Source organism: Lingula anatina, chromosome 10, assembly GCF_051362555.1.
Source record: "Lingula anatina isolate TDL-2025a chromosome 10, LinAna3.0, whole genome shotgun sequence".
NCBI lineage: Eukaryota > Metazoa > Brachiopoda > Lingulata > Lingulida > Lingulidae > Lingula > Lingula anatina.
The window spans coordinates 16424377-16450441 of NC_141776.1; the positions used below are offsets into that span (position 1 = coordinate 16424377).

The 26065-nt window shown below is 37.5% G+C and overlaps 3 protein-coding genes across 4 annotated transcripts; all 3 read right to left on the reverse strand.

The window, feature by feature from the left end:
• Nucleotides 1–771: 771 nt before the first annotated feature.
• On the reverse strand, nucleotides 772–6148 carry LOC106181354 (collagen triple helix repeat-containing protein 1). The gene is made up of 6 exons (XM_086997859.1): nucleotides 5946–6148; nucleotides 5462–5626; nucleotides 4154–4239; nucleotides 3641–3714; nucleotides 3109–3242; nucleotides 772–2644 (listed from the first exon to the last, which is right to left on the reverse strand). The coding sequence occupies exons 2-6, from the start codon at nucleotides 5538–5540 to the stop codon at nucleotides 2502–2504; spliced, it is 516 nt and encodes a 171-aa protein (XP_086853985.1). The 5' UTR covers nucleotides 5541–5626; nucleotides 5946–6148; the 3' UTR covers nucleotides 772–2501.
• A 2469-nt stretch (nucleotides 6149–8617) lies between these two features.
• LOC147759692 (collagen triple helix repeat-containing protein 1-like) lies at nucleotides 8618–12899 on the reverse strand. Its single transcript, XM_086998212.1, has 3 exons — nucleotides 12829–12899; nucleotides 9219–9414; nucleotides 8618–8814 (listed from the first exon to the last, which is right to left on the reverse strand). Exons 2-3 carry the CDS (start codon nucleotides 9400–9402, stop codon nucleotides 8618–8620), a joined length of 381 nt encoding a protein of 126 aa, XP_086854338.1. The 5' UTR covers nucleotides 9403–9414; nucleotides 12829–12899.
• Nucleotides 12900–18539: 5640 nt separating this feature from the next.
• On the reverse strand, nucleotides 18540–25952 carry LOC106157735 (thiosulfate:glutathione sulfurtransferase-like). Of its 2 annotated transcripts, none has more exons than XM_013533472.2 (4): nucleotides 25634–25952; nucleotides 25149–25304; nucleotides 24072–24234; nucleotides 18540–19249 (listed from the first exon to the last, which is right to left on the reverse strand). In XM_013533472.2, exons 1-4 carry the CDS (start codon nucleotides 25806–25808, stop codon nucleotides 19156–19158), a joined length of 588 nt encoding a protein of 195 aa, XP_013388926.2. In that variant the 5' UTR covers nucleotides 25809–25952; the 3' UTR covers nucleotides 18540–19155. The 2 variants fall into 2 exon arrangements, with proteins under 2 accessions (XP_013388926.2, XP_013388925.2); XM_013533471.2 differs by lacking the exon at nucleotides 24072–24234 and adding an exon at nucleotides 22997–23159 and having other exon boundaries at nucleotides 25634–25941.
• Between the last annotated feature and the right edge of the window lie 113 nt (nucleotides 25953–26065).

Sequence of the window (26065 nt, forward strand, 5' to 3'; positions counted from 1 at the left end):
TCGGGAAGAAATTCAGCAATTGTACCTCAGCCTCCGAGTGGACTGTCTTAAGGAAGAAATTGCTTTCCACTGTTCACAATCTCTTGTTGCATTTTAGCCATCCATCTTTACATATATGGTTTGGGATATTTGGCATTGGTCTGTTTTCGTACATCTGTTATGATTTATATAACCAAATCTCACTAGAGTAAGTGTGTGTAAAAATATCAACCGATATTGTCTGATTAAATTTCTTTACATCTTTTTTTATGTTTCTACCAGTAGTTTTCTTTCATAAGAATGAATAGAATAAATTCTGTATTATTTTTAACTACACTTCAACCCTGCCTAAACATGGAGTATCTACATTTTAGAGTAAATTCAACAATGTTTACAGTCGATTTTTTTGTAAAATCATTCAATTTCTACGTAAATTTTCCCCCATGAGTGGAGTGTATGTGACATACTTTTTATGCAATAGCGAAAAAAATACCAGAGTTCGTTTTTTTATTACAGGAGGGGGTGAATATTCAAAGGAGGCTCCCCAAAAATAGAATGCCATTAGGGGGTCTCGATTTTTGGTGAGGGGGACTGGGGCTGGGATCAGACTTAAATAATGATCGGTTCCTAGCTGTATCAGAACATTTACTGATTTATTTAAAATCAATTCAAATCAGTTTATCCAAGTAACGCAAAAGTTCATTTGGATTTATCCCTTTGACTATATCATGATCAAATTGAAAACAGGAATGGAATAGTGACATACGTGTACAGTAGTAACAGACAACGATGTAGGATATCAATTCAAACATTTATTCACAGACTTTCTGTACATACTCACACACGATGTAATCCATCCTTTATCTATCCATATTGTTCATAGATTTTCTTTACATCATCTTTTAGTTCATCATAAGAATATTTCATTCTTATTTGTCAATCAGCTACATGTATTCCCTATTTCGTTATTAGGCAATCTCTGTGAACCTTGTTTTCGTCTCTTACAATTAATAATAACAATAGTAATAAATTTATTAGTAGTAGAAGTACTATTAATATTGAAACTAAAATTTAGATTTTACATGCACTATAGATGAGTGTTAAAAATAGATAAAACTTATTATGACATTTTCCACTAATGATTAAAATATTAAATCAATCAACCTCTTTTAAGTAATTAAATGCGACTGTATTAAAATTTATCAACTCCAATTGAATTAAAATCTTTGCAGGCTTAGCAGGTCTTGGTTTCGGAAAGTAAAAAAGCTGAGATTGCCTTAGGTCATGTGAATTCATGTTCTTTCACTTTTGGCAATAAGTGGTTCAACTTATCTTTTTCTTTGCACATGCTTACGACATTTTACAACATTTTACGACAAAAATAATCACTGTTATTCACGTCATGTAAATCACGTTTATATGGCCATTCAACTAAGACCATACTGTAGTAGAAGTAGTAGTAGTAGTAGTAGTACCATTTCATTTGCACGAGTGAAAGAGCAACCAAAAACAGCATCCGCTAAATTATGACATATAACAAATATAATGCCTATATTGCTGCAATAAAAATACCCATGGAGACGACATGTACTACAGAGATGCAAATATTAAAATAAGTTATAAACTCGAAAAACGTTACCAGTAAACCAAAACAGTTAACAAACAATTTTGATATTGCGGGTTCCCACACAGTTTCGATATGACCCATTAAAGCGGGACGTCTGTATCACTCTAGAAAAGGCAATCAAGCTGTTGGTTAATACACATAAATTGTGACAATTTTCTTAATGTGCAATAAAACCCACTTAATGACAATCAGATACGGATGGGCCTTTTGCAAATACATAACTAGATGTTGACTGTTTTTGTTAACCGAAGAGTTTAAATGCTCTCCAGCATTCTTTTGTTTACTGGATACGGGTAAGCTCTCCAGTAAACAAAAGAATGCAACATCTAGTGATCTAGTTGCAAAGGGCCCATTATAGCCTCAAGTATTGAGTTGTCTTTATTTCTATACTATTTACCACACGCTATGGTGACATACAGTTATAAGAACCATTTAACACAAAAAATAAAAAAGAAAATCCGTATAACATGCTAATTAGGTTGGATAAATGAATCAAATCTTTTTCGTAAGCACTATAATTTCAGGGTTATATTTCATATCTAACAATAACATTGAATTTTTAAATATTTCCGTATGTCTCTTTAAACTTCATAAACCTATCTTCTTTTCGTAAGTATTTCAAATATGAACTTTGAGGATCTACTGATAATCTACATAAATCAAGTTTTTGCCATCATCTGATGATTATCTTAATCAACTTATCGCCTTTTCGTATCTAACGATAATCTTTTTGAAATTTTGATCTTTTTATAAGTAGCTTCAAATTAGCTTCACAATTATCCATTAGTTTAACCTGGTGTAGCTTTATGTGACGGCATCACCTCATAATATGATAAAACTTATATCTGCATTATTTTAATTGGGGAGGGTAAAAATCCTCGCACAACAAAGTACCTTAAGGCAGGACGACCTCTTCAGCAGAAACGAAGAAACTTGTCTGCCAGCCAGTGACGGCATCCACCGGAGACCCCGAGCATGAAGAGGTATGTATGCTGAGTACCAGGTTCCCTGCGGGAAGACCCGTACAAATACCGCTCACTGGAATAATAAGAATTACGTCATGTGTTGTTTCAAAATGACGATAGGTGGCAGTTGAGTGTATGCTGGCATAATGCCAAGTAAGACAACGTTATTAAGATTTTTTTTTTCAAATTAAATCGAAATCAATTTGATCACCACTAACCTTTAACCACGGTCATTTTATCATAAGGTTCTTTCATGCGACTCATACTTTTATATCAGCATACATGTATTGAGCATATCCAAGCACTTATTTTTATTATTGTACATGTACACACTTACCAGTGTGTTAGTAACTTTACAAGATGGTCCATGAAAAACGACCTATTTTGAACTGAGATGGACAGTAAAATAGGTCGTTTTTATAGACCACCCTGTATATAAAGGATTGCGGAAATAATAAAATTAAAAGACATAAGAATAACAATGACAATAATGACAGGAATCGATCGAGATGAACTGCTTTTGAGGGTACTTTATACCTGTTATGGGGAACAGATGCTGTGTTGTTATTTGGACCGAATCCGTGTAGCGAAGGCCCTTCACCACGTGTGTCGATACAGGGCAACCGTTCCCGCCAAACCGGAACTGCCACATCGTACAAAAATCCCTTCTCCTAAAAAAAGAGGTGATATGCTTGTCGTCGGACCACGTGACCTCCATAGATGGCTATACATAAGAGAGTATTACAAAAAATCTTTTTAGAAAAAAAAAACAGGGACTTGCTTTGAATGACTGGTGGCAATAACGTATGTATCTTTTTGGGAGATTAAAATTATAATCGCTGCCTAAAGAACTAAACGATGTGCATATAACCATATATGATGTGTACACGATCATTTTACCTTGATATTAACAATGGTAATCGGTACAAAATTTGGACATACTTTAAAGTTTTTATGGAGCATAATGAACACCGTTTTGCTTCTTATAACAGACTTTGGGAGATAACCTAGGTCGATATAATTCATTGTGAACGGTCTCTAATATGTAAGAGAGTCATACTATACGTACTGACTGGTCATCACTGTGGCTGTCATACTGACCCTCAGGCCACTGTCGAAGGACATCTTGGGGTAGATCATGCTCTGAAATTGATATAAACACGTTAAAGTTTTATTACACATACTAGTATATTAATAATGATTATAATAGTTTTTTATCCAACACATTGAAGATTAATGTCAAATCACCGTATAGATCTTAAAATAAGATACAATACTGATGCATCTATGAAGGTGTACTTTAAATATTACATATAACATCTTTAAAGTAGATCCTCATAGACGCATCAGTATTAAAACTTTTTTATCCAACACATGAAATGGTATGCCTATGTAAGGATTTGAATGAGCGTATGGGGTTTTTTTGATCTTTTTTAATATAAATGGAACATGAATAAAACAAATACCAATTTTCGACAGAATTTATAACTGTATTAGCAGGAATGAAAAAGAGGGGGATAGAAAGGAATGCAGAGAAATAGAAAGAAAGAAAGTTAATCATATAATTGATATATTGACATACCTTGATTTCTCCCAGACCTGTGAAGTTTAGGTTGTACCAGTTCCAGTGACGAAGATTAAACACCTGTTGAGCAGCTTTAGGTAGATCTAAAGATAGAATGAAAATGTGTTCTCACTCGTCTAATTAATTGGTCTTGCATCCTATATTAAAATGTGTTTGATACATGGACGCTTGTATAGAATGTACATGTATCTTCCCAGAATTTATAACTTTATACCCATGCTCTACAGTAAACTTGTCAGCTTCAACTTCGAACAGTTGATTAAGGACGCACAATTCAAGTAGGGAATGCTTCCTGCATGTGCAGGAAACTCATTGTTATTACGTTACTGATAGGACTGTAAAAAGAAAATAGTATAAGACCTATGTTGGGCAATTACAATGCCATAGTGCAACTCCTTAATAGCACATAATAAAACCTACCAAAATACACTGAGAAAATTACGATACATATACCTATTTCCGAAATCTTTCAAGAGCTCTTTTTAAATTTATCATTTTTCACCAGTACGAGTGAAATGCACCAGCCTCAGTACTTCCATGTGAGGGCCGGGTGTGACTAAAATCTGACAGACTTATACCAACGACGGTTTATAGATCGTTTTGACACCTTCGGTTCTTATACGGGGGCGGATCTAGGATTATTTGAAGGGGAGTCCGGTTTTAAAATATGACAGGCCGCAATGCGAAGCCGATCCCACCCCCCACCTCCCCTCCGAGGTGGGGTTCGGGGCCCATCGAAAAATGTTGGCGCTTTAGAGGGCGAACGGTGCCATTTGGTACGGTTTCGAACTATGATTCATTCACTTGGCTGAAGTCCCTTCTAGTAAACATCCAATATCTGAGCAGGAGTACTAAATGTCAGAGGAAGCTGTTAATATTCCATTTAGTTTACGTGCGAGATCTCCTCTTATTTTTAGGAAATTAGATTTTGAGCACCTATATTTTCAACATTTGTTCAAAAGTGAAAAAATAAATAGAAGAATAACAGAACAAATGACTGATACTGAATTCTAGCTGTTTTATCCTCGTTATAAATCGTTTAAAAAGCGTAAATAACCAGGGGCGGATCTAGGATTATTTGAAGGGGGCCTGCTTCTTTTTTAAGGAATGACATACGATACTGACCCTCGGCCCCCTTGGCGTGGGGTTCGGGGCCTGCATTTTTCATTATTTCAGGACCCCCTGACCCCTCCAAATCCGCCACTGATATACAACTGCATCATGGTGTTAAAGGGCAAAGTGCTGGAATCCCCAAGAACTACCCTAGTAGGCCTACGTGTATATCCAAAATAAAACTAGCCCTACCTGCAAACTGTGACTTCCCAAGTCTAACTTCCTCCACAATAATCCTGGAGACGTCATTGACGCGAGGGTCCGGATCCATTTGGTTGAGGTTGCCAAATAGACATTGTCCAACATTCAAAGCAACTGCATAATCTCCTTGGCCTAGATTTTGGCAAATCCCTTCAACTTAAAAAACAAATAACAGAGCGATTAACATATTAGTCCTACTACGGTGGAAGGATGTGTACTGATAAAACTTGTTTCTAACTAAAATTTTTGACTATTTTTTTTCTCTTGAAATCTTTCTTAATGATGCTTTTACGTCCAATTGTCCATATTGTTTCAATCATGCAGAGATGCCGTCATTATGACGTCCTGCATCAATGATTGTTGAATTACAAACAGATAAAATGTTTGTTTAACGTAATGGAATATATAGACCGGAAAAAGTACTAGAGCAATGTATATCCTGCATATAAGAAGGACTTTAAAAAACGCCGCCTACTTGAATGAGTCGTCTGCGTTCGGATGATGGGATCGGTGAGCCATGCAATGGCTCCATCTATCGGAGTGGGAGCTTTACACTCTTCTCCATTAAAGGTAAAATAAAATCGCAGACAACCGGGTGCTGGACTTTGGGATTTTGCACCTAAGGCCCCAAACCAACGTACTCGGAGAGATGTATCGGGAGCCTGTTTGGTGTAACTGAATGCCTGGGAAATATAAATATATGTTTGAATGTACATTATTATGTGTTTCAAATCATGGTTACATGTATAATAGGTACTCAGTAGGCCTACTAAACGTGTTCTGTACAACCTAAAAATGCAACATTTAAATTTGATATTTCCTTAATCCCACAAAGTGAAAAATTTGTAGGAAAAGATTCATCTGTTTTTAAACGAAATATTTTCAGAAAACGTTTGATACTCTAATGACAAATAAAGATCTTTATTACACTGATCATGAAGGTTCATTGATGGAAGCTATCCGTGAAATGTTAGATCAATTTCAAAATAAACGGGTTATACATATTGTATAGTTCTCTACACGCAGGCCCTATACATGTACAAAAGTTTCACATAGGCCTACCGAAGCGCTGTATACACCACTAGCTGTATCCGCCGTGGCAAAGGTATGTTGTTTTACATTAAACACAGTGCGGTGGGGACACGTTCCTAAAAGAAATGATATTTGTGTGAGAAATTGGGTGCACACACACGCATCACAAACACAGACTGGTGCGCGCATGAAATATCGAGTATCTGCAGGTACCAGTCAACAATCCTCGCTATTCTTGATTCCTGCAATGCAGGTTATTATTATTGCAATGAAGGTTCCTTGTCGCAAAAGAAACATAGACCAAAATTTAAGTGTATTTTTGCTCGAGGTAGATTTTATAATATGATGTAAATGGTTAGCGTTGTGGATCATTAGTTACTATATCTTAGTGTTACTGAACTTTACTTTGTACTGAAGCACATTAAGCCTCGGTCACAACCGGACGCACGAATTTCAGGATCGTAGGCCTACGTCCCCTGCGATTTTTGGGTGTTGCGGGGGCCGTGGAGGTCGTAGAGGTAGAGGAAAGTCTGCCTTTCGAGCAGCAAGGGCCACGTGAGATGTCCTTTCAAGCAGGGACGCTAATTGCAAGGAGCGATGGCCGTGGAAATTGTAGGCTACTCATTTCTTGAGTTTGCCTTGCTTCCTGTGTACGTGGCACACACTCACCACTTACGAAGGGAATGGAACGCACGGCGAAAGTAATGCCCTTTTGCGTCAGTTTTGCTTCACGCTTGCCTCACACGTTTGTGGTGACGTACTGACGGCGTACATAAGTTTTGCTTCCTGTTCTCCTCTTTTTTCTTCTTCCTCCTCCCTTTTTTCTACTATGTAAGCTTCTTTCTCTTGCCTTTTGGAGGCATATTAGAAACTAAATTGGGAAAAAATTTGAAAAATTTGAAAATCACGTTACACAATCGACGTTCATTGTAAAGACACGAGCGTGCGTCGTGAGCACGCCTTTTATACACCAGGCGTGGGGGTGACGCACGTGCGACGCATTCCCGGTGTGCTCTCGACTTTGTTCGTTAGTTGTGAGGGTGTGCGCCTTACTCAACACGCAAAGGGCACTTGTTCCTTCATTGCTTGCGACGTGCGTCTTGCACAACGTGCGTCTCTCTTGCTAACTCCGTGCGAGGGGAGCAAGTTACGCTTGTGGCCTCGCTGTGCGCAGGCTATTCGTAGAATCTTTTGGACATGTCCAACATCCTCCGTACGTGCTTACGGGCTTTCTGCGAACTACAAATTTCGTAAAGCCTAGGTCCCGACCGAACGCACGGGCTGCTACGTGTGGTCAACGGCCAAAAAAAATGGGGAAAACGTGGGAGTTCGTGCGTGAGGAGCACGTCCATCGTGCGACTTTTGGAGGACGCAAACAGCACGTAAAAACTTTTCGACATGATCAACAGCCGCAACGTGCGATCTACATGTAGTTACGTCCTAGCTAGACGCAAGGAACCTAAAAACCGTGAGTCCAAAATGTAGGACGTGGCTAGATCGCAGGGAGGGAATCAAGTAAAGCCTAGGTCCCAACTACGTTTTGGACGCACGGTTTTTAGGTTCCTTGCGTCCTTCTAGGACGTAGCTAGATCGCAGGGAAGAAATCAAGTAAAGTCTAGGCCCCAACCGAACGCACGGGCTGCTACGTGTGGTCTACGGCCAAAAAACGGGGAAAACGTGAGAGTTCGTGCGTGAGGAGCACGTCCATCGTGCGACTTTTGGAGGACGCAAACAGCACGTAGAAACTTTTCGACATGATCAACAACCGCTACGTGCGATCTAGGTACGTCCTAGCCGGACGTAAGGAACCTAAAAACTGTGCGTCGAAAACGTAGTTGGGACCTAGGCTTTAAGAAGGACTTGAGATTCGTGGGACGTGAGATTCTACCCAAAATTTGGACGCAAACAGCCCGTAAGAGCCCGTACGGCCGGTTGTGACCGAGGCTTTACCAACTTTCGAACAAACTTCCTTTGTGATTATGCCATGCTATGCAGAACCATATCATGCCATATTTTGTTTTACTATATGCATGCCATGCCATGCCGCGCTATGATATTGAATGTCATGCCATGCCATGCTATGCTATGTCATGCCATTTAATATATCATGCTTTGTCATGCCATGCCAATCCATGCTACGTCAAAACATGCTATACTACCTTTGTTCTCCCCCAGATCGACTTCCTCGGCTGTTATTTTGGGGTTTTCAAGTGGCCACCCCAGGTCCGGCTGCCCTGATATACCCGGCAGTGTTCCCACGTTGAAACCAATCTGAATGGGTCCTGCCGGAATATTGTTACAAAGCCCTTCGACTGCAAATAACATGGGATACAGGATACACATACCACAATGTATAGCTTTTAACCTGCTAGTAAATCATGAATTAGTATAAAGTATACTGGGCAAAAGTCTGAGTCCTCTTGAAAACTGCATCTTTGTTTGGTCTATAAACTTGAGTCTGAAAATTATGAAAAAAAAACAGAGGAAAGGGAAATAACTTAGATTATATCGCTAGAAAAAAATGTAGAAAAAAGTGCACAGTGCGTCACTGCAGGTCCTGCACACGAAGCAATATGCCTCTAATTTTAAAAGTTCATTCAATAAATATATCATATCATACCATATCATATCATATCATACCCAAGAAAACTTCATATTTGTGACAAAACATCCTTTCCCTAGAGAAAAAGTGTTTGACGTCAGCCATATAACTCACATTCAGTATGTAGATAATAATCTCTGAAAGCCCCAGTCCAATCTACGGCCTCGACACCAGCAGGCTCAGTGCAAGGTGCCCCATTGAACGTGAAGTAAAAGCGAGACCCGTGGTCGGAACTGCAACCACCCCTTATGCTTCCAGACCAGCGGACTCGCAGCGCGGTGGATGCGTTCTTCTTCATGTAGTTGACACTCTGTAATGAATGGATAGTATTTAGAAGTTATAGGTGCACTGTGGTATTAACGGATAATTGCCCTGGGTTATAGGGAGATACTGAAAACACTATCCTGGAAAGGCTGATAAACACTGCTAATGACGAGTTTCTACTGACCTCTAAAACTCGGAGTGTTGCATGATTTTTAGTTATGTAATAAGTAAACCAGTTTGTTTGGTTTGTTTTCCACATTACTTATATTTAATGCGTAATTTAATGAAATCGATATAGGAACAGAAATTGTATTACATGACGTATGTACAAGTCATTATGAATTGATTCCGAAATAGCTGTCAATGACCCTATAGTCACTGTAGACACAGCACAAGGTTCGTCGTAGGCCTCTTCAGGATGTCTGTAGTCTGTTTTGACTGTTTTAGTTGAGCGGTGCAGGTGAAAACTGACCTCAATATAGACAGCCACGCGATTTCAGTGATGTACCCAGAAACGGCCATGGTCCCCAATTCATTAAAGAAACAGACGGCGAGGTTTTGCTGTTCACAGTGGCTTCCTTAGAGGTCGTCAGGTATTTTAACCTGCTAAAACAAGTTTGGTGTTTGCTAGGGGTCTTGAAAAACGCGTTCTGGTGGTAATTTGCCCCTCAATTTGACCGGACTGGGTGTTTTTGTTTAGTTGCAGCAGCATATCCCGACAGACAGTGGGTCCTGTACCCTGGTGGTAAAATTTGGATACATTGGGTGTGGCCTCTGTGTAGGTACATCAGTCTGGGCACAACTCTATAAAACTTTGCGGACCGTTCCGTGTGGCAGTTACACAATAATCTGTCAGGCAATGTCTGTCTTTTTCGCGTCATCCTGGCGCAGAACAATTTTGTAAGACATTTTACGCACTGCAAAACTGACCGCTTGCATGCATAATGGAGCACTACCCAATTAAATCACTGCATATTAAAAATGCAGCATTGCAACAGACATTGTAGTCAATTACACTACAATGTTAGTCAATGTTACATCATATCCGAACAACAAACCTTGGTTTTGTTCCTCAGTACGTAAACAACTTGTTGCCAGACAGGAAGCATTCAGAATGGGCAATTTGGACGCTATCAAGTGGTCAAAATATGACCTGCGCCGGGCCATCAAGCGCTCTAAGTTGCGGTACAGAGATAAACTTGAGGCAGACATCTCCAGCTGTAATTCTAGTGAGCTCTGGCAGGGAGTGAACAAAATCACCGGCTACAAACCTAAAATCAAACTCTCACCCACGGATGACACCAGCCTACCAGACAAGTTGAATGAATTCTTCGACAGACCAAATATTAAATCTCCTATCATCTGTACCCGAGACGAAGAAGCACCCTGGCTTGGTCTTACTAGATTGAAAGTTAAGAAAGCGGCAGGTCCGGATGGGATCACACCTAGGCTGCTGAAATTATGTGCCGATGAGCTCTCTGGTGTACTGTGCAACATCTACAATTGGTCTTTACGCTCTAATTATGTGCCAAAAATATTTAAACAATCTGTGATAATACCTGTTCCAAAGCGCACACCTGTTACCTATCTTAATGACTATAGGCCTGTAGCTCTAACTTCCATTGTTATGAAGGTGCTTGAGAAATTTGTTCTGCAACATGTGAAATCAAAATTACCGACGTCTTTCGACCCTTTTCAATTTGCATATTGTAAGAACAGGTCGACTGAGGATGCTGTTGCTATTACTTTACATAATGTTCTTACTTTTTTTGGATCGTAAAATCCCTAACTATGCACGACTACTTTTATTGACTATAGCTCTGCTTTTAACACGATATCGCCTTTTAAACTTCACGAAAAACTTATTAACTCTCTCCATTTTAGTACATCACTCAGTAATTGGATTTTAAATTTCTTAATTAATCGTACTCAACAGGTCAAAGTCGGCAATAACTTTTCCAAGACTATAGAGATAAATACTGGCACGCCTCAGGGCTGCGTCATCTCGCCTCTCTTATATTCACTGTTTACATCCGACTGTGTTGCTTCGTATCCCGATTGTTTGATTGTTAAGTTTGCGGATGATACCACCAGCGCTGGCCTTATTAGCACTTCCGAGTCTGACTGTCGAAATCAAGTTTCGGCCCTTGTTTCATGGTGCTCTGAAAACCACCTCGAGCTTAATGTTAAAAAGACAAAAGAAATTATTGTAGATTTTAGGAAAAACCCAACAGTAATTAGCCATCTTATGCTGAATGGTTCTGAGGTTGAAATAGTCAGACATTTCAAATTTCTTGGCATACATATATCTGATGTTCTTAAATGGCACACTAACATAGATGATATTGTCTGTAAAGCTCAGCAAAGACTTTACTTTCTACGGCGATTGAGGTCATTCTATGTTAACCAAGAACTGCTGGCAAAATTTTACCGGGCGGTGATTGAGAGTGTACTAACACAATCTTTCACCGTCTGGTACGGTAGTGCTACAGCAGAGGACAAGAATCCCCTCAGTCGCGTAGTAAAAACTGCCAGGCGCATTGTGGGTAGGGACTTGCCGTCTGTTGAGTGTTTGTATACGAGACGAGTGCTCAAGAAAGTGAAGTCAATCACGGGTGACCCTGGTCACCCAGCGAATAGCCTACTTATGCATATGTCAACAAGCCGACTACGGTCATTAAAAGCAACCTCCACGCGCACTAAAAATAGTTTTTATCCATCAGCAGTACGTATTTTAATGAACAAAATGTATTTTAATAATTCCACTGTATCACATTTTATCGACAGATCATACCAATTTTCATTTTATACTTGTATAAATATGACAATAAATTATAATTATTATTATTATTATTAATTAATTGGTGACGACATACCTGACTACACACTTCTCCATTCACATATCTTATTTGAGATCTTAGTTTTTGAAAAAAGAATACATTTTTCCTAGGCATAGGGGCCTACCTTTGAAACTGATTTATTCCGTATTAGGCTTCGTTCACATGCAATGTCTATTTTCTATTTTCTATTTTCGGTATGTCTTATGATCACGGTCTGTGCACTGAATATCCCGCCGCGTAATTACTGGCAGCGCGAGCCAGTTACTTATAGTAACTTATAGTAACTGGCTCGCGCTGCCAGTAATTACGCCGCGGGATATTCAGTGCACAGACCGTGATCATAAGACATACCGAAAATAGAAAATAGAAAATAGACATTGCATGTGAACGAAGCCTTAGACGTCAAGTCCGTACTTCTAGTAACATTTTGGCCAGTCCCAGGTTATGGTTGCCTTCTTACAATGCTATACACTGTGAATACCGTATGCTTTTTATTGTATTTTTCTAAAGAATTAACTGACTGATTCTATTTCATTTTAAATTACCATAATTTATTTATTTTTGCTATCTCACAAATACAGCACATTTGCTAGGATATTATTACATACTGTTAAACTTACCAGCACTTGTCCTTTAGAACCTGTCGTCCAGTTAGTCCATGTCTTATGCTGGATATTGCCCACTCTATCGCACGTAACTTGAAATTAAAGGCACGTAATGAGCGTTACACGTTCATATAACAAGTAATAGTATCTCAGACACGGCATGAGATAATGCTAACTTGACATACAGTGTACATGTATATTATGTGATAACACTAAAATTTAGGTTCATTGCAATGACACATTTAAACTTCTGGGACATATCAGCAATGGTCCAGGTCTGCAAATTATTCATTTAGTCAGCCAATCAATAAATAAATAGATAAGTAAAAAAAATTAATAAAACAATTTCATCACATGGTTGTGTCAGCATTCATACTTACAGAGTTGAATTCTGCACTGTCTGTCGTTACCATACACCCGGGCAGATTGACACCTCTCTTCGTATCGGCTACATTCTCTTATACACGGGAGCCGGATAGAGGTAGTGGTGCTCTATTAAAAGGTATCAGTGAAAAATAATGAAATAAAATAAAATAAGGTAGAACATCGATATTATAAAGAGACAAAAACTATATAGAGTTATTTCTCATTTCTGTAATATTATATTTAAGATCTCTCTAGATACATTTTAACCAAAACAAATGAAACGGCCATCGGTGCCCTGAGAAGTGGACATTTAGACATTGAAGCAAAATGTTCAGATATTCCCATTAGTAACATACAGTGGCGGGTTAAGTGGGGTGTCAGGGGGGTCCTGACTCCCCCCCCCCCCCTTCGGTTTCTGGAAAAATCACACCAATATTACCCTCTTGATATTAGAACTTTTTGTTGAATCATAGTCTTAAACTGCACTAAATGGCACCGTTTGCACCCCAAATCACAGAACCCCACACCAAGGGGCCAAGGGTCGTCATCGCATAAGAGGCCTGTCATTATTTAAAAAACTGGCCCCCTCCTCAGGGCTGTATCCTGAGCAAAATGCCAGGGGGGGCAGTAAGCGGACACGAGGGGGCGAAGCCCCCGAGGGGGGAGGGGGTGGGAGGGGGTGTCCCCCTGACACGGTGTGGAAAATTTTTAAAAACTGTATGTATAAAACTGCATTCTGGTGCATTTTAACTGTTATTTATTGCTCAATCAGAAGTCAGAAATTGTGGGTTCATTTTGCCATAAGTACAGCCTGGGGGATAGCTCCCTAAGGGAGGGTGAGCTTTTTGGCATGAACTGAGTTGGCTAAAAACAGTACACCTTTGTAAACAGATTGTTGAATAATTGTCTAGTGGCCATGAGTGCATTGTCTCACAGAATTGATACCAACTTTTTTTTAAACTTTTTTTTTTACCTTTGCTATTATTTTTTTTCTTTTGTACCTCAAATCCCGGGGGGGGGGGGGGGGCGGGACAGCTGCCCCCCCCCCCCCCCCCCCCCCCCCCCCCGGAGGCTACGGCCCTGACTCCTGGATCCGACCCCATTCGACACCATTACAAATAGCACAATGTTAACGGGAAATTCTCTCACTGGTGAAAAATGCACCATAAGAACTTGCTTTTCGAGAGATTTCTGTACCATTAAGGGCACTGACAGCGTTAGCCAAATCTCTCATTATATTTACAACCTTACACATGTTAAGTGATATGCTGATGACAGTACTATAACTTTCACTGCCAAATCTGTTCCTGAACTAAACACCAAATTAAATAGCAGTATGGAATATGTTTCAAAATGGTGCAGGGAAAACCATACTTGTATGGTGGCAAATACGAAAAAAAGAAACAAACAAAAGCAGTGCTTATCACAAAATTGCCAAAAAAACGGAAACTCCTTGCTTAATGGAGACATTTTAGAAAATGTGCATTCAGAAAAAAATTAGGCGTGTGTGAAATGAAAACCCTAGCTGGAATGAGTGCATGAATGTCTGTCTAAACTTGAAAAGAATTGATAGTAAGCTGCCTCTTTAATCTTAATGAAAACTATATCTCACATTGGAAACAAGAACACTTTTATAATGACCACATACTACGTCATCTGGATTTAAAATCTTAAATATTCGACATCGTTATCATTAGGAACTTAATCTTTTAAAAATATTTTTGAGTTGCCTATCGTCCTACCTGACATTTTCAAGCACCTGGCACAAGTGATCATCTTCAATTTGCGAAGATTTCACAACCGCGGGATGCACAAAACATTCCAAAACCAAGAAAATGGTGAAACTCCTCCTTGATATTTCTCACTAGTATGTGCATCTCACGCAACTCTAACATGGGTATTTAAACTAAATTCTGACAGGCAAGAATCTCACAATTGTTCTTTGGCCTAGATATATCAGGCCTACCCAGCTACCAGACTCGGCACCTACGGATCAAGAATAAACCGGTATATCAGACCACACTACCCGTTTTCAAGGTGTGTCAGATCGCATTACAGAGTATCATACCTCATCACAAATTTTGTAAGCATACCTGTCATCCGGGTATCGCGCCTCGTTTTCGTCAAGTAGGAGTCGTATGAATACAACAACAAGGAAATCGGCAATCCTCGGCTCATTCCGCAAGCTTCATACTATTGTCGAGTGCGGAGACATTGGTGTAGTTCCGAGTGACAACATGGCGACAGACGACTCACTGAATCTCGTCCAGAAAATATATAACCCCCGACAGATCATTGGCTATGTTCGAACCTAAATTTTATGTTAAAAATTGCGGTATTGTAAGATTTTTAGCATAAAATGGGAAAATTGCAGCAGCGCATGAATCTACATGAGATGCACTACTTTCCAACCCCGCTTTAGACCATGGTGGAAGTGAAGAACAAAAGATTCAGACGTGGTGTAACTCGCATAACCGCACGTCTCGCATGTTGCCGACACGGCAGAAATTATATACGTTATCATTTTTATTTTATATTTCCACGCTGTTCTTATGTTTATTTATGTTGTGTTAGAGAAGAAACTAGAACACTGCTCAATTAAGTAACATCTATTCATTTAGTCATGTGGTCAACTGTATAAAAGCCGATGTTGCATGTACTCTGTGCGGTCATTTATATACTTACTGGCAGAGTGGAGGTATGTTACGATATTACGTGTAGATTGTGTAAAATTTATGTGTTTAATAAAGTGTAATTCACTTATATAGAGGTATTTTGTGTAGTTTACAAAAGTTTACATAAGTTTACTTAAGTTTAATCAGTAACATAAGTAATGAGCATCGTGTTTATTAAAGTTTATGTTAGTATGGGTGTGGCATTTTCATGACCAACACGCACATGTATATTTATGTTATCAAATAAAATTACAGTACCAGCTCAGATTATCATGGCCGTATCTGAGCAGCCAGTTTAGCAGCGGAGAAAGCGAGTCTGGATATTGTTTTAGTGTGAGTGTTTTTAAAATTAAATAATAAATAATTAGAGAAAACTTACACGCATGTAAAGATCAATTATTTGTTGTTAAGATCTCATGAATTAAGTTTAGTATATTTAGTTTATTTATCTCATTATTTCACTGTTTTGTTATTTTTATTTTTTCTTTTTCTTTACTTTTTATAGTTTTCACCAGTTTTTGTCCGGTTTCTGTTCAGTTTTTGTTCAGTTTCTGTTCAGATTCTGTTCAGTTCTGTTCACACTGCGTGAATAAACGGCAGTTTTATCCAATGGTGTTTCTTCATTTACTCGTGGTCCGCTACACGCATGAATGCGTTATAACCCGCTAATGGACCCGTGGTCTAAATAAGATAGATCCCTCGTCAGCGAGGGTTATGTGACATCCACTCGTGCTTCGCACTCGTGTATGCCACATAGCCCTCGCTGACTCGGGGTCTATCTAACTATAGGTTCATCGCTATCACATCACGCACCAGGCAAAATCGGTGTGGTGGCTGATACTCTGTAATGCGATCTGACACACACCTTGAAAACGGGTAGTGTGGTCTGATATACCGGTTTATTCTGGATCCGTAGGTGCCGAGATTGGTAGTTGGGTAGGCCTGTATATAGGCCTAGTGAAAACCCGTTGCCTAAGCGACACTAACAAACCTCGCTTCATAAATACCCAAATTTATCATTCCTTTACAAATTAATATTATGGATCTTTATAAAGTTGAGTCTTCCTACCTGACACAGGACTTCGTTTCCAACCACCTGGCACACGTGGTCGTCTTCAATTTGCGACGATTTCACAAGTAAAGGATATACAAAACTTCCCAGAACCAAGAAAATGGTGAAACTTCTCCATGACATTTTCACTAGAACGTGCGTCAACCGCACCTCTATACATTGGTCTTTAAACTAAATATCGACAGACAAGAATTCCACAATTATTCTATGACACAAACAAATGTTGACAACGCGTTGCCTAGGAGACAAAATCAATCTTGACTGTGATTGGCAGAGGTAGACTCTATTTTCCTAGAAATCTGCACGTTGATTGGTTTTCACGTATTTCCCTTGTGTACATTTTTAATTTTCAGTGGTTTTAGACAGAAACGTATAAATAGATAGATATTAAATGACATCAACAAAAACAGCGACCACGTGTTTAATGTACTAGTTTGCACTCGCAAATGATTTGTCCTTAAATATTAATTTTAATTTAAATGTTACAGACAAAAATTGACATGAATCGCTGAATGACATCGAAATAAATGGGGTTTTTCTGATGCTTTTGTTTTATTGTGCACATCCTTACACTTCCCTTACTTAACCATTTTCTGTGGGCATATATATACAAAGACTTTTGATCATAAATCGGTCGAGAATCCGAGCTGTGTAACTCGAAAGCATCGCGTATTGCAAACAGCGATATCACACAGAGGCTACAGTGTATTACATGGGACGAGTATGGGCGAGTTATGGAATCGAGACGCTTGCGCTCGGTCGCAACGCGCGATGCTTTCGAGTTACGGGGCCCTGACATTTTGAAGGTACACATGTACACACAAACAAAGTTTCTCTTATAAAATGATCAAGAACAGATGACAAATGGGTTCATGTGTAAAAAAAAAAAAAAAAAAAAAAAAAAAAAAAAAAAAAAAAAAAAAAAAAAACTGGTGATAATCAACTTTAGGATTTTTTATTCCCAGGGATAATTGTATATGATGTCTGATGACAGTCCTGCGAAGGTGATCGATATTACAATTACACTAAATAATGAATATTAGGTGCAGCATTAAGATTACAGTCCGATACTAGCATTCCCATTTATTTAATTAGAAATAGTAAAATACTCTTCAAAATTGTACAATTAATCTGTTTATTGCATCGTTTTTAAAATAGAGGTTTGAATTACTAGGGTGGGAAAGATATTTCTCGCTCCTAAAGGTACCTGACAGCCAAATAGAAGAAAATTGAACCTATTGCGTATTTTTAAAGAAGTTGCATATTCTTCAAAAAGACGCAAAAGGCTTTGAGGATATAGAGAAAGATAAACCCTAGGCACACCAAATGCTGCACGAGTTTTTTGTTGATTGACTGTCCCTCGGTTGATGAGGTAGTATCGATTTTCCTCTTATTTACACGAACTCCGTGTGTTATATTTTGTGTTATAGAAGCCTCTGTTACAGGTAGCGTTACTGATATTAGCAGTGCAGACTGCCTGACGCCTCAAAGTAAAAAAACGTCCACAAACAAACAAAAAGAAATGTCACTGTAAATAAAAATTTTAATAATAAGTAAACATTTATGCTCAACCGCTAGGCGCACCAACAAACCTTGCACAAATCCAAACACCCTTTACGTACGATTTATATTTCCAATTTGATACACAAATATAATGAACATAACATTTCAGATTATAGTTGCCATTTAAAGGCAAATTCTACAATTACGGATATCCTTCCCTTTCATCAAAGTTACAGAAATGATCTGATACAAATGTAAACAACAGGGCAAATTAACTTCCCCTTTCCCTCATAATTCAAAAGTACATTATAACCTTTTTTTTTTTTTGCAGTCAAATTCATTGTTCAAAATAAAATATATGCAATCCTCTTTTTTTACAAAAATAACTCCTTAACCCTGATTATACACGAGTCAAGAAACACCAAAACTTGGATTGTGGAATAGCCCAGTTATTGTTGGAGTTTTGAATTAAACCAGTCAAATTTTCCTTCTTACATGGAAAAATTTCAAAAATTCACTTGTTCATATAATTATAATTATTATAATCTTCAATCATTTGAATACACCTAAGTAGACTCACTGCATGTGGAATTTTTCCATTATTAGCTGACTGCTCCTCTTTTCATAAAAAAAGTTTGCATGTTGTGGATTGCTCACAAAACAGAATATATGCTACTATTGAAAATAAATTTGTTGCATGGTTTTCTAGTTATATTGCACTTGTCTCTAGGCACCTGTCGCCGGCTTATCTGGATTTTCCTGAAGAGGGAGCCCCTTTCTCTCTGCCCAGCCGTTCCAGCCACCAATATAGTGACGAGCTCTGAAAGCAAAAATAAATAATAATAAAAAACAAAACAGAACAGAACAGAAAAGAACACACTATTATTAATATAATTACCAGAATTTTCATTTATAAAATAATTATCACAATTGTTATTAAAATAACTCTTCTAAGACAGTAATCAGTCATGCCAATAAATGTTCAAACATTTTTCTCAAACATTTCATAAAATAAATGAGAAAAATTTACCCTGACAAAGAAATATATAAACAAGGCAGCAAAGCTGTCAAATGTACAGACAAAAAGCAGGAAATAACAAAATAGGCTACTGTCAATTCTGATGCAAAAGGACATTATGTTAAACTGCAAATTCAACATCAAATTTTAATTATGCTCAACAGGTAATACCAATGTAAGTAAAATGTGAAACAAGCATAAGGCTTCAGGCCCATGGGAGTTCAAGTTCACACTTTGAAAATGTAAAACTTCCAGAAAAAGAAGTCAATTAGACTGCTTATCCAACTCAGGCTGCATTTTAGTCCTGTATTTCTTTTTTGAAAGTTTGGCAATCATAAGTAACATGGTTTTCCCATAATGGTCATCATGGCAGCAGCACCCAAAATTGTGTTTTCTTCTATTCTGATGCAATATTACATAATGGTTAACAGCATAATGAAAATCAATTTTTAATAACAAAATATATGTATCATGGATTTTCAGAAAATGTGACTAGCCTGGGTCTTCAAGCCTGTGGAACTTCAAAGTCACACCTTGAAAATGCCAATATGTGAAAAATTAAATTTTCACAAAAAAAAAAAAAAAACTGTTTAACTAGCAGAAAGAATTACCAAACAGACTGCATTGCCTACTGAAGCTGTATTTTAGTCCCATGTTTCTTTCCTGTAAGTTTGAAAACAGTAAGTGACATGGTTTTTCTTAAAAGGTAATCATGGGAGCAGTGCCCAAAATAGGTTTTTTTCAAATTTTGATGCCATATTACATAATGTTTAACAGCATAATGACCATCAATTTTTAATAATAAAATATTAGTATCATGGATATTCAGAAAATGTGACTAGCAAAGGTCTTCAGGCCCATGGAACTTCAAAGTCACAACTTGAAAATGCCAAAATGTAAACAAGACAGCAAGACATGTTTTTTTTTCCATTTTTAACAATTTTTAACATAAAACAAAATTAACAGTTTACTGCCATTTTTATATGATCAACTAAGAAAATTGATGAGATGAGAAAAGTATCAATAGAGCAGTGTTAAATGTCCAATTTCTTCCATTCTGAGATTCTAAACATAGTGGATGATTGAATCTGACAAACTGCAATGATACGAGTTTATTTCCATTTTTGAAACTTTATTACACAATACACGATAACATGTTTACCATCATTTTTACATAATCAACTAACAATGTTGTAAAAATGCAGGAAATGTCAAACAAACACTTTTACGTATCTTACTACTTAAATAATAAGGCTATTAACATGCCTAATGAATGTTAATAATGAAAAAACAGCTTAACTTCTAAAATAATGCCCCGATTATGCTGATTTTCGAACTCAACCTGCGTTTTAGTAAGACTGACCATTCCTGTGAGTTTAATGACAATTGGGCTTTCTGTTTTTCTTATAATGTGTTTACAGTGTTGCATATATGCTGAAAAATGAAAAAACAGCATAACTACTAAAATAGTGGCCCGATCATGCCGATTTTCGAACTTGACCTGCGTTTTAGTAATATTGATTACTCCTGTGAGTTTCATGACAACAGGGCTATCGGTTTTCCTTAAAATGTGTTAACAAGGTTGCATATATGCTGAAAAGTGAAAAAACAGCATAACTTCTACAATAATGGCCCGATCATGCTGATTTTCGAACTTGACCTGCGTTTTATGAATATTTATCAGCTCTGTAAATATAAAGCCAAAAAGTAAAACTGTCTTCCACTTATCGTGTTAACGATGAAAGTGCACGGCGACGGCGACATCGACGGCGACAGGGACGGCGACGGCGACGACAGACGCAGGTGATGGCAATATGTACAGACACATCTGTGTCTGTACATAAAAATTGCAAATCTTTTTGGATTTATTTCTTTCTGTGCAAGTTTTAAACTCTTATTTGCAAAATAACTAATTATATATCATGCACAACCACAAGTGTTCACTCAAATAAACATATGTACCTACCACAATAAAAGTCAATAAACAAATTATAATATTGTACAAATATAAAATAATTCAGGAAAAACTTTTAATAAATTTGAAAATGCTACTGTGCAACAGAAAGTTACAGGAAACACTGCAAAATAAAATGTAATACGCTGCATTAGTCTAAGCTTCCAGTTTCACTCTACTGATCTAAATGTAAGCCCTTACCATCCCATAAATAATTCAAAAGTATTCACAAAAGCATGAAGTTCGAAATAAATGATGCTTTTCGAGTTTCCTGTTTCACGCTACTGATCTCCTATAAGCCCTTACCATCCTATAAACAATTCAAAAGTATTCACAAAAGCATAAAGTTTGAAATAAATGATGCTTTTCGAGCTTCTGGTTTCACACTACTGATCTAACGTAAGCCCTCACCATATTGATAATGGTTTATTTGGGTTCAAAGCCGAGTGACTGTGGCAGTACTCTATTCAAACATACTTGAATGAAGAAAGTATAAGATGTGTTGCCATTCATTGTGTGTGAGAGTTATCTTCCAGAGATTCTCAGCAGAAAGTAAAAAAGGTACACATGAAAAAATGTTATTTTGACTAGCAATTGGTAATAAATATCTGAATGAAATTGAATAAAGCAACCTTTTTAGATTTTGGAACTGAGATGGGAGTTTTGTTGTTTTGGTTAACATGTCCATTGCTGATATCATCCCATAAACAATTCAAAGGTAATTACAAAAGCATGAAGTTTACAATGAATAATGATGCTTTTAGAGCTACAGGTTTCACAATACTGATCTAAGGTAATCCCTTACCATCCCATAAAAAAATCATAAGTATTCATCAAAGCATGAAGTTTGAAATGAATAATGATGCTTTTAGATTCGAATGTATTATTCTGATAAATAGCTTTTATCCTACCAAAATGAAGAGCTGTTATCCCTTTTAATATACGTAATATATGTAATCTGTCATCAGTTACTGAGTCTTAATGTGTTTTCATATATAATTTAACAGCCATCTTGACATCATTAAGTTTAATTGAAATGGGTAGGGTTGTTTTTGAGTTGAAAAACATTAACACATTTTACGAAATGGGATTAAAAAAGGAACGTGCAGATTAGTAAAAAACAACACATAACAGTTGAATCCCTTTGTGATGAAAGTGAACAAGTAAGAAATAAACAACACATTAGAAATTTAAGCTCTTTGTAAATTAGAAAAGTTTATTATTTTTAAAAAAATCCACAGAAATACTTTTGTCCCCATTTCATATGCCCATAATCAGAAACCTACATCCTACAGGAAAGCATCCTCTGTGTGTGTGTATGTGTGTGTGTGGAGGGGGTGGGGGGGTGGGGGGGGGGGGGTGAGAGAATTGCCCTTTTGGATCAATATTTGATCCAGGACCTATGACATTTCTCAAACTTGGTCAATTATGGGGGTAATTAAGTCAACTCTTTCAGGTAAAAAAAAAAAAAAAAACTCCCTGACTGCAGACAGAGGGAGACCCTGCAGAGATGGGTTGACCTTTGTAGATTGCTGGTGTCCATGGGAATGGGTCCTAAGAAACATGCAAACTGTTCTACACTATAGGACACTCACTTTGTGAAGCCCAGGCTATGAGCTAGTTCATATGCAGTCTGACTTCTTTTTCCACTTCTACATGAGAAGACAATATCAGCATCATGCTTCATGGGTTGCTCTGTCCCGTACTTTGCCATAAAACTATCCGGGGGCAGTTTAAGTGCTTCCTCGAGTTCATCCACTGTGTGAGAGAAAATAGGCAGACTTATTTTCTCACTGTCTGGGGAGATTTATGGGGGAAAGTTTACTGAACAAGATAATTAAAAAAAAAAAATCAGGTGTTTCAGCATGCAGGTTCCTGAAATTAGTATCTTTTTTTTTCTTTTACTAAGGCCTTTTTTATTTCTATGGATGACATCTTCTGGGGACCCCAAAATCGGTGCGAGAGGGTGAAAAAAAAAAAAAAAACAGTCCAAAAAGGGGATTTTTTTTCGGAGAACGGATGAAAATCGGTGCGCGCGCAGGATGTCATCCATAAAAATAAAAAAGTGTGGCCTAATCTAAAAAAATTAGAGAAAATGACAAACTTGTGGATTTTGAAAAGTATGAGACTAAAGAGAAAGGGACGTCTTTAAGCCTGCACTTCACAAAATGAATCTTGGACACAGAATGTGTTATGTATACCCAGTACTAGTATTTAAAACTGTTGTCAAAAAAAATAAGACATTTAGAAAATATTTAACATTAAACACAACAGCACATCTGTTAGTCTATCAAACCTGTAAATGTTAGTATAAAATGTAAATATTATTCAAATTAACTCAGAAAAAGCTGTCAAGCATACAATCTAAGTGTTAATATAACGCCAAGGGTTGCTATCTGCCCAGCATCAATGTAGCATAATTCTTTACAAAAAAAAAAATAAAATAAAAATAAGCCATGAGTGCAATGCATCAGAATCCTTAATTCTTGGGTTACAGAATGTTTTCTCACAGGCGTAGGAATATATTAGAAGATTGTTTCATTACAACACCCCTCTAGTATGGTAAAACAAGGCACAGCACTACAATTACTGGTGCATGTACCCAATAACATGTGCCAAACAAAAAACTCCTTTCAACACAACACCAAAAACAACCTGCTTTTCACTCACTTCCCAAAACCAAGTTCATGCACAGTGTTCATTGCATTACGACTGCGCACTCCTGAGCGGCAATAAAATACAATGTTATCATCTTCTGGCTCTGGTTGCTCAGCCTTGTATAAAGCTTCAAATTTATGGGGAGGCATCTCAAAAGCAGCCTTAATTTCTCCCACTGAAGTTGAAAAATGCAGATAAAAGAGAAAAGCTCTAGGAGGTACATGTAATTAATTCAAAGAAAAAGACATAAAGTAGGGTACAGTGTACTAAGCTATCAAGATAAGATTCTCTCTCTCTCTCTCTCTCTCTCTCTCTCTCTCTCACACACACACACATATCAACATATCAGACTGTGATAGCTAAAACAACATCAACATGTTTTAACACTTTTCTGAAATAGAACAAACTCATTTCAGATGCACTTACAAATTAAACAATATCAAATCAAGGTTCAGAGTCAAAAAGGGAAAAAAAATCGATAGAGCCAAAGCTGAATACATATAAGCAAAATGAATATCTAAAATACAGAATGGCATTTTACACAATGGAGGCACCATGCTAGCTGGTAAAGGCACTCTATAACTAAGGCCATTTATAAGTCATTCACCAAGCAGGTTCTAATTTAATAAACACATTAGTTTTAAGCTTTTGTTTTATTGGCATTTGTAGTGAAGCTATAATGCTGATTCACCCTGAGGAATGTGCTCTTAATAGACATTGAAGTATTGAAAGTATAATGGAATAGATGCACTAGTTCAACATTTTCAATATAAGCTATTGATCGACTAAAAAAATTACTGCTTCAATTTTTTAGCACATGACACAGTTGATGAAATTCTTCTCTTACATTGCAGACTGAATGGTGCAATAATAAAGCGTGAATAAATAAAATTTTTCTTCAATCAACAGCTTATTATTGAAATTAATTAATTCACCTCCAATATTTCTGGCAAAGATGCTCTGTCAGACACTGAAATATTGGAAGTAAATTATTTCAATATGAAGCTGCTGATTGAAGAAAAAACTAATCTTATGACAAAACACAGCTGATGAAATTCCTTCTCTGACAATAATTAACTGTGTACTCACAGGGCAAGTTTATGGCCTGGGGAATCATTCCAGTGGCTTCCACCTCCCAAGGATTCCGGACATCAAACAGCTGTATATTACCACTCTCTAGTAACACACACAGGGCCTCATAGTCCAGGTCTGTCCATGGGAGCTCTTTATTCTCTGTACAAAAAGCTATGAAAAGGAACATTAAAAAAATCATGTTACAATGACATTACTTTGCCCTTGTGCCAAGCAGTATCTCCCTCAATGACCTTGAAAGTTTGGTTTATATTTTTTTCGACCATATTCTCAACTATTCGAGGTTTTTTTGTCAATTTTAGTCCACTTCCATCAACATTGTATCGAAGTGTGTAAAAGCAACACTGCTGTGCTTTATTTTTAACAGGCTTGCAGGCATATCCCACCTTTAAAATCACGTTATAAATAAAACATATGGACTGAAATAATGCAACGTTAAACAAGACAGTGTACACATGATCAGTTTGTTAATGCGCGTTTACCTCTTTTAAATGACGAAAACTCCGTGGAGACGCAAGGAGAATTGGACGGTGCGCTTTTGTTTATAAACCCAGACAAGTAAGAAACTGAGCCCAAATTTCGAGATAATGCTCTTCCAAAAAGTGATCTACAAGCTTGGATGTTTTTAGGAATAATAAAACGCCTTAATGTAGACATCGTTACTGTCACCTGCAGTCGCTGCGTCTTGGTGTGACAACCTTAAAGAAAACTACAAGCTAAATATTATCAGCAGTGGCAATTGACTTCCAAACAGACATAACGTGAAAGCCTGGGTCATGGTCAGGGCAGTCACGCACTGACTGGATCACGTTTTCCCCATTTGTCAAAAATGAACGTGATTTGCTCCGCAAATAAATCTTGTAATTAGTTTATTCTGACGGGTATTTATCTCTCCCACAAACCCCAAAATCTAT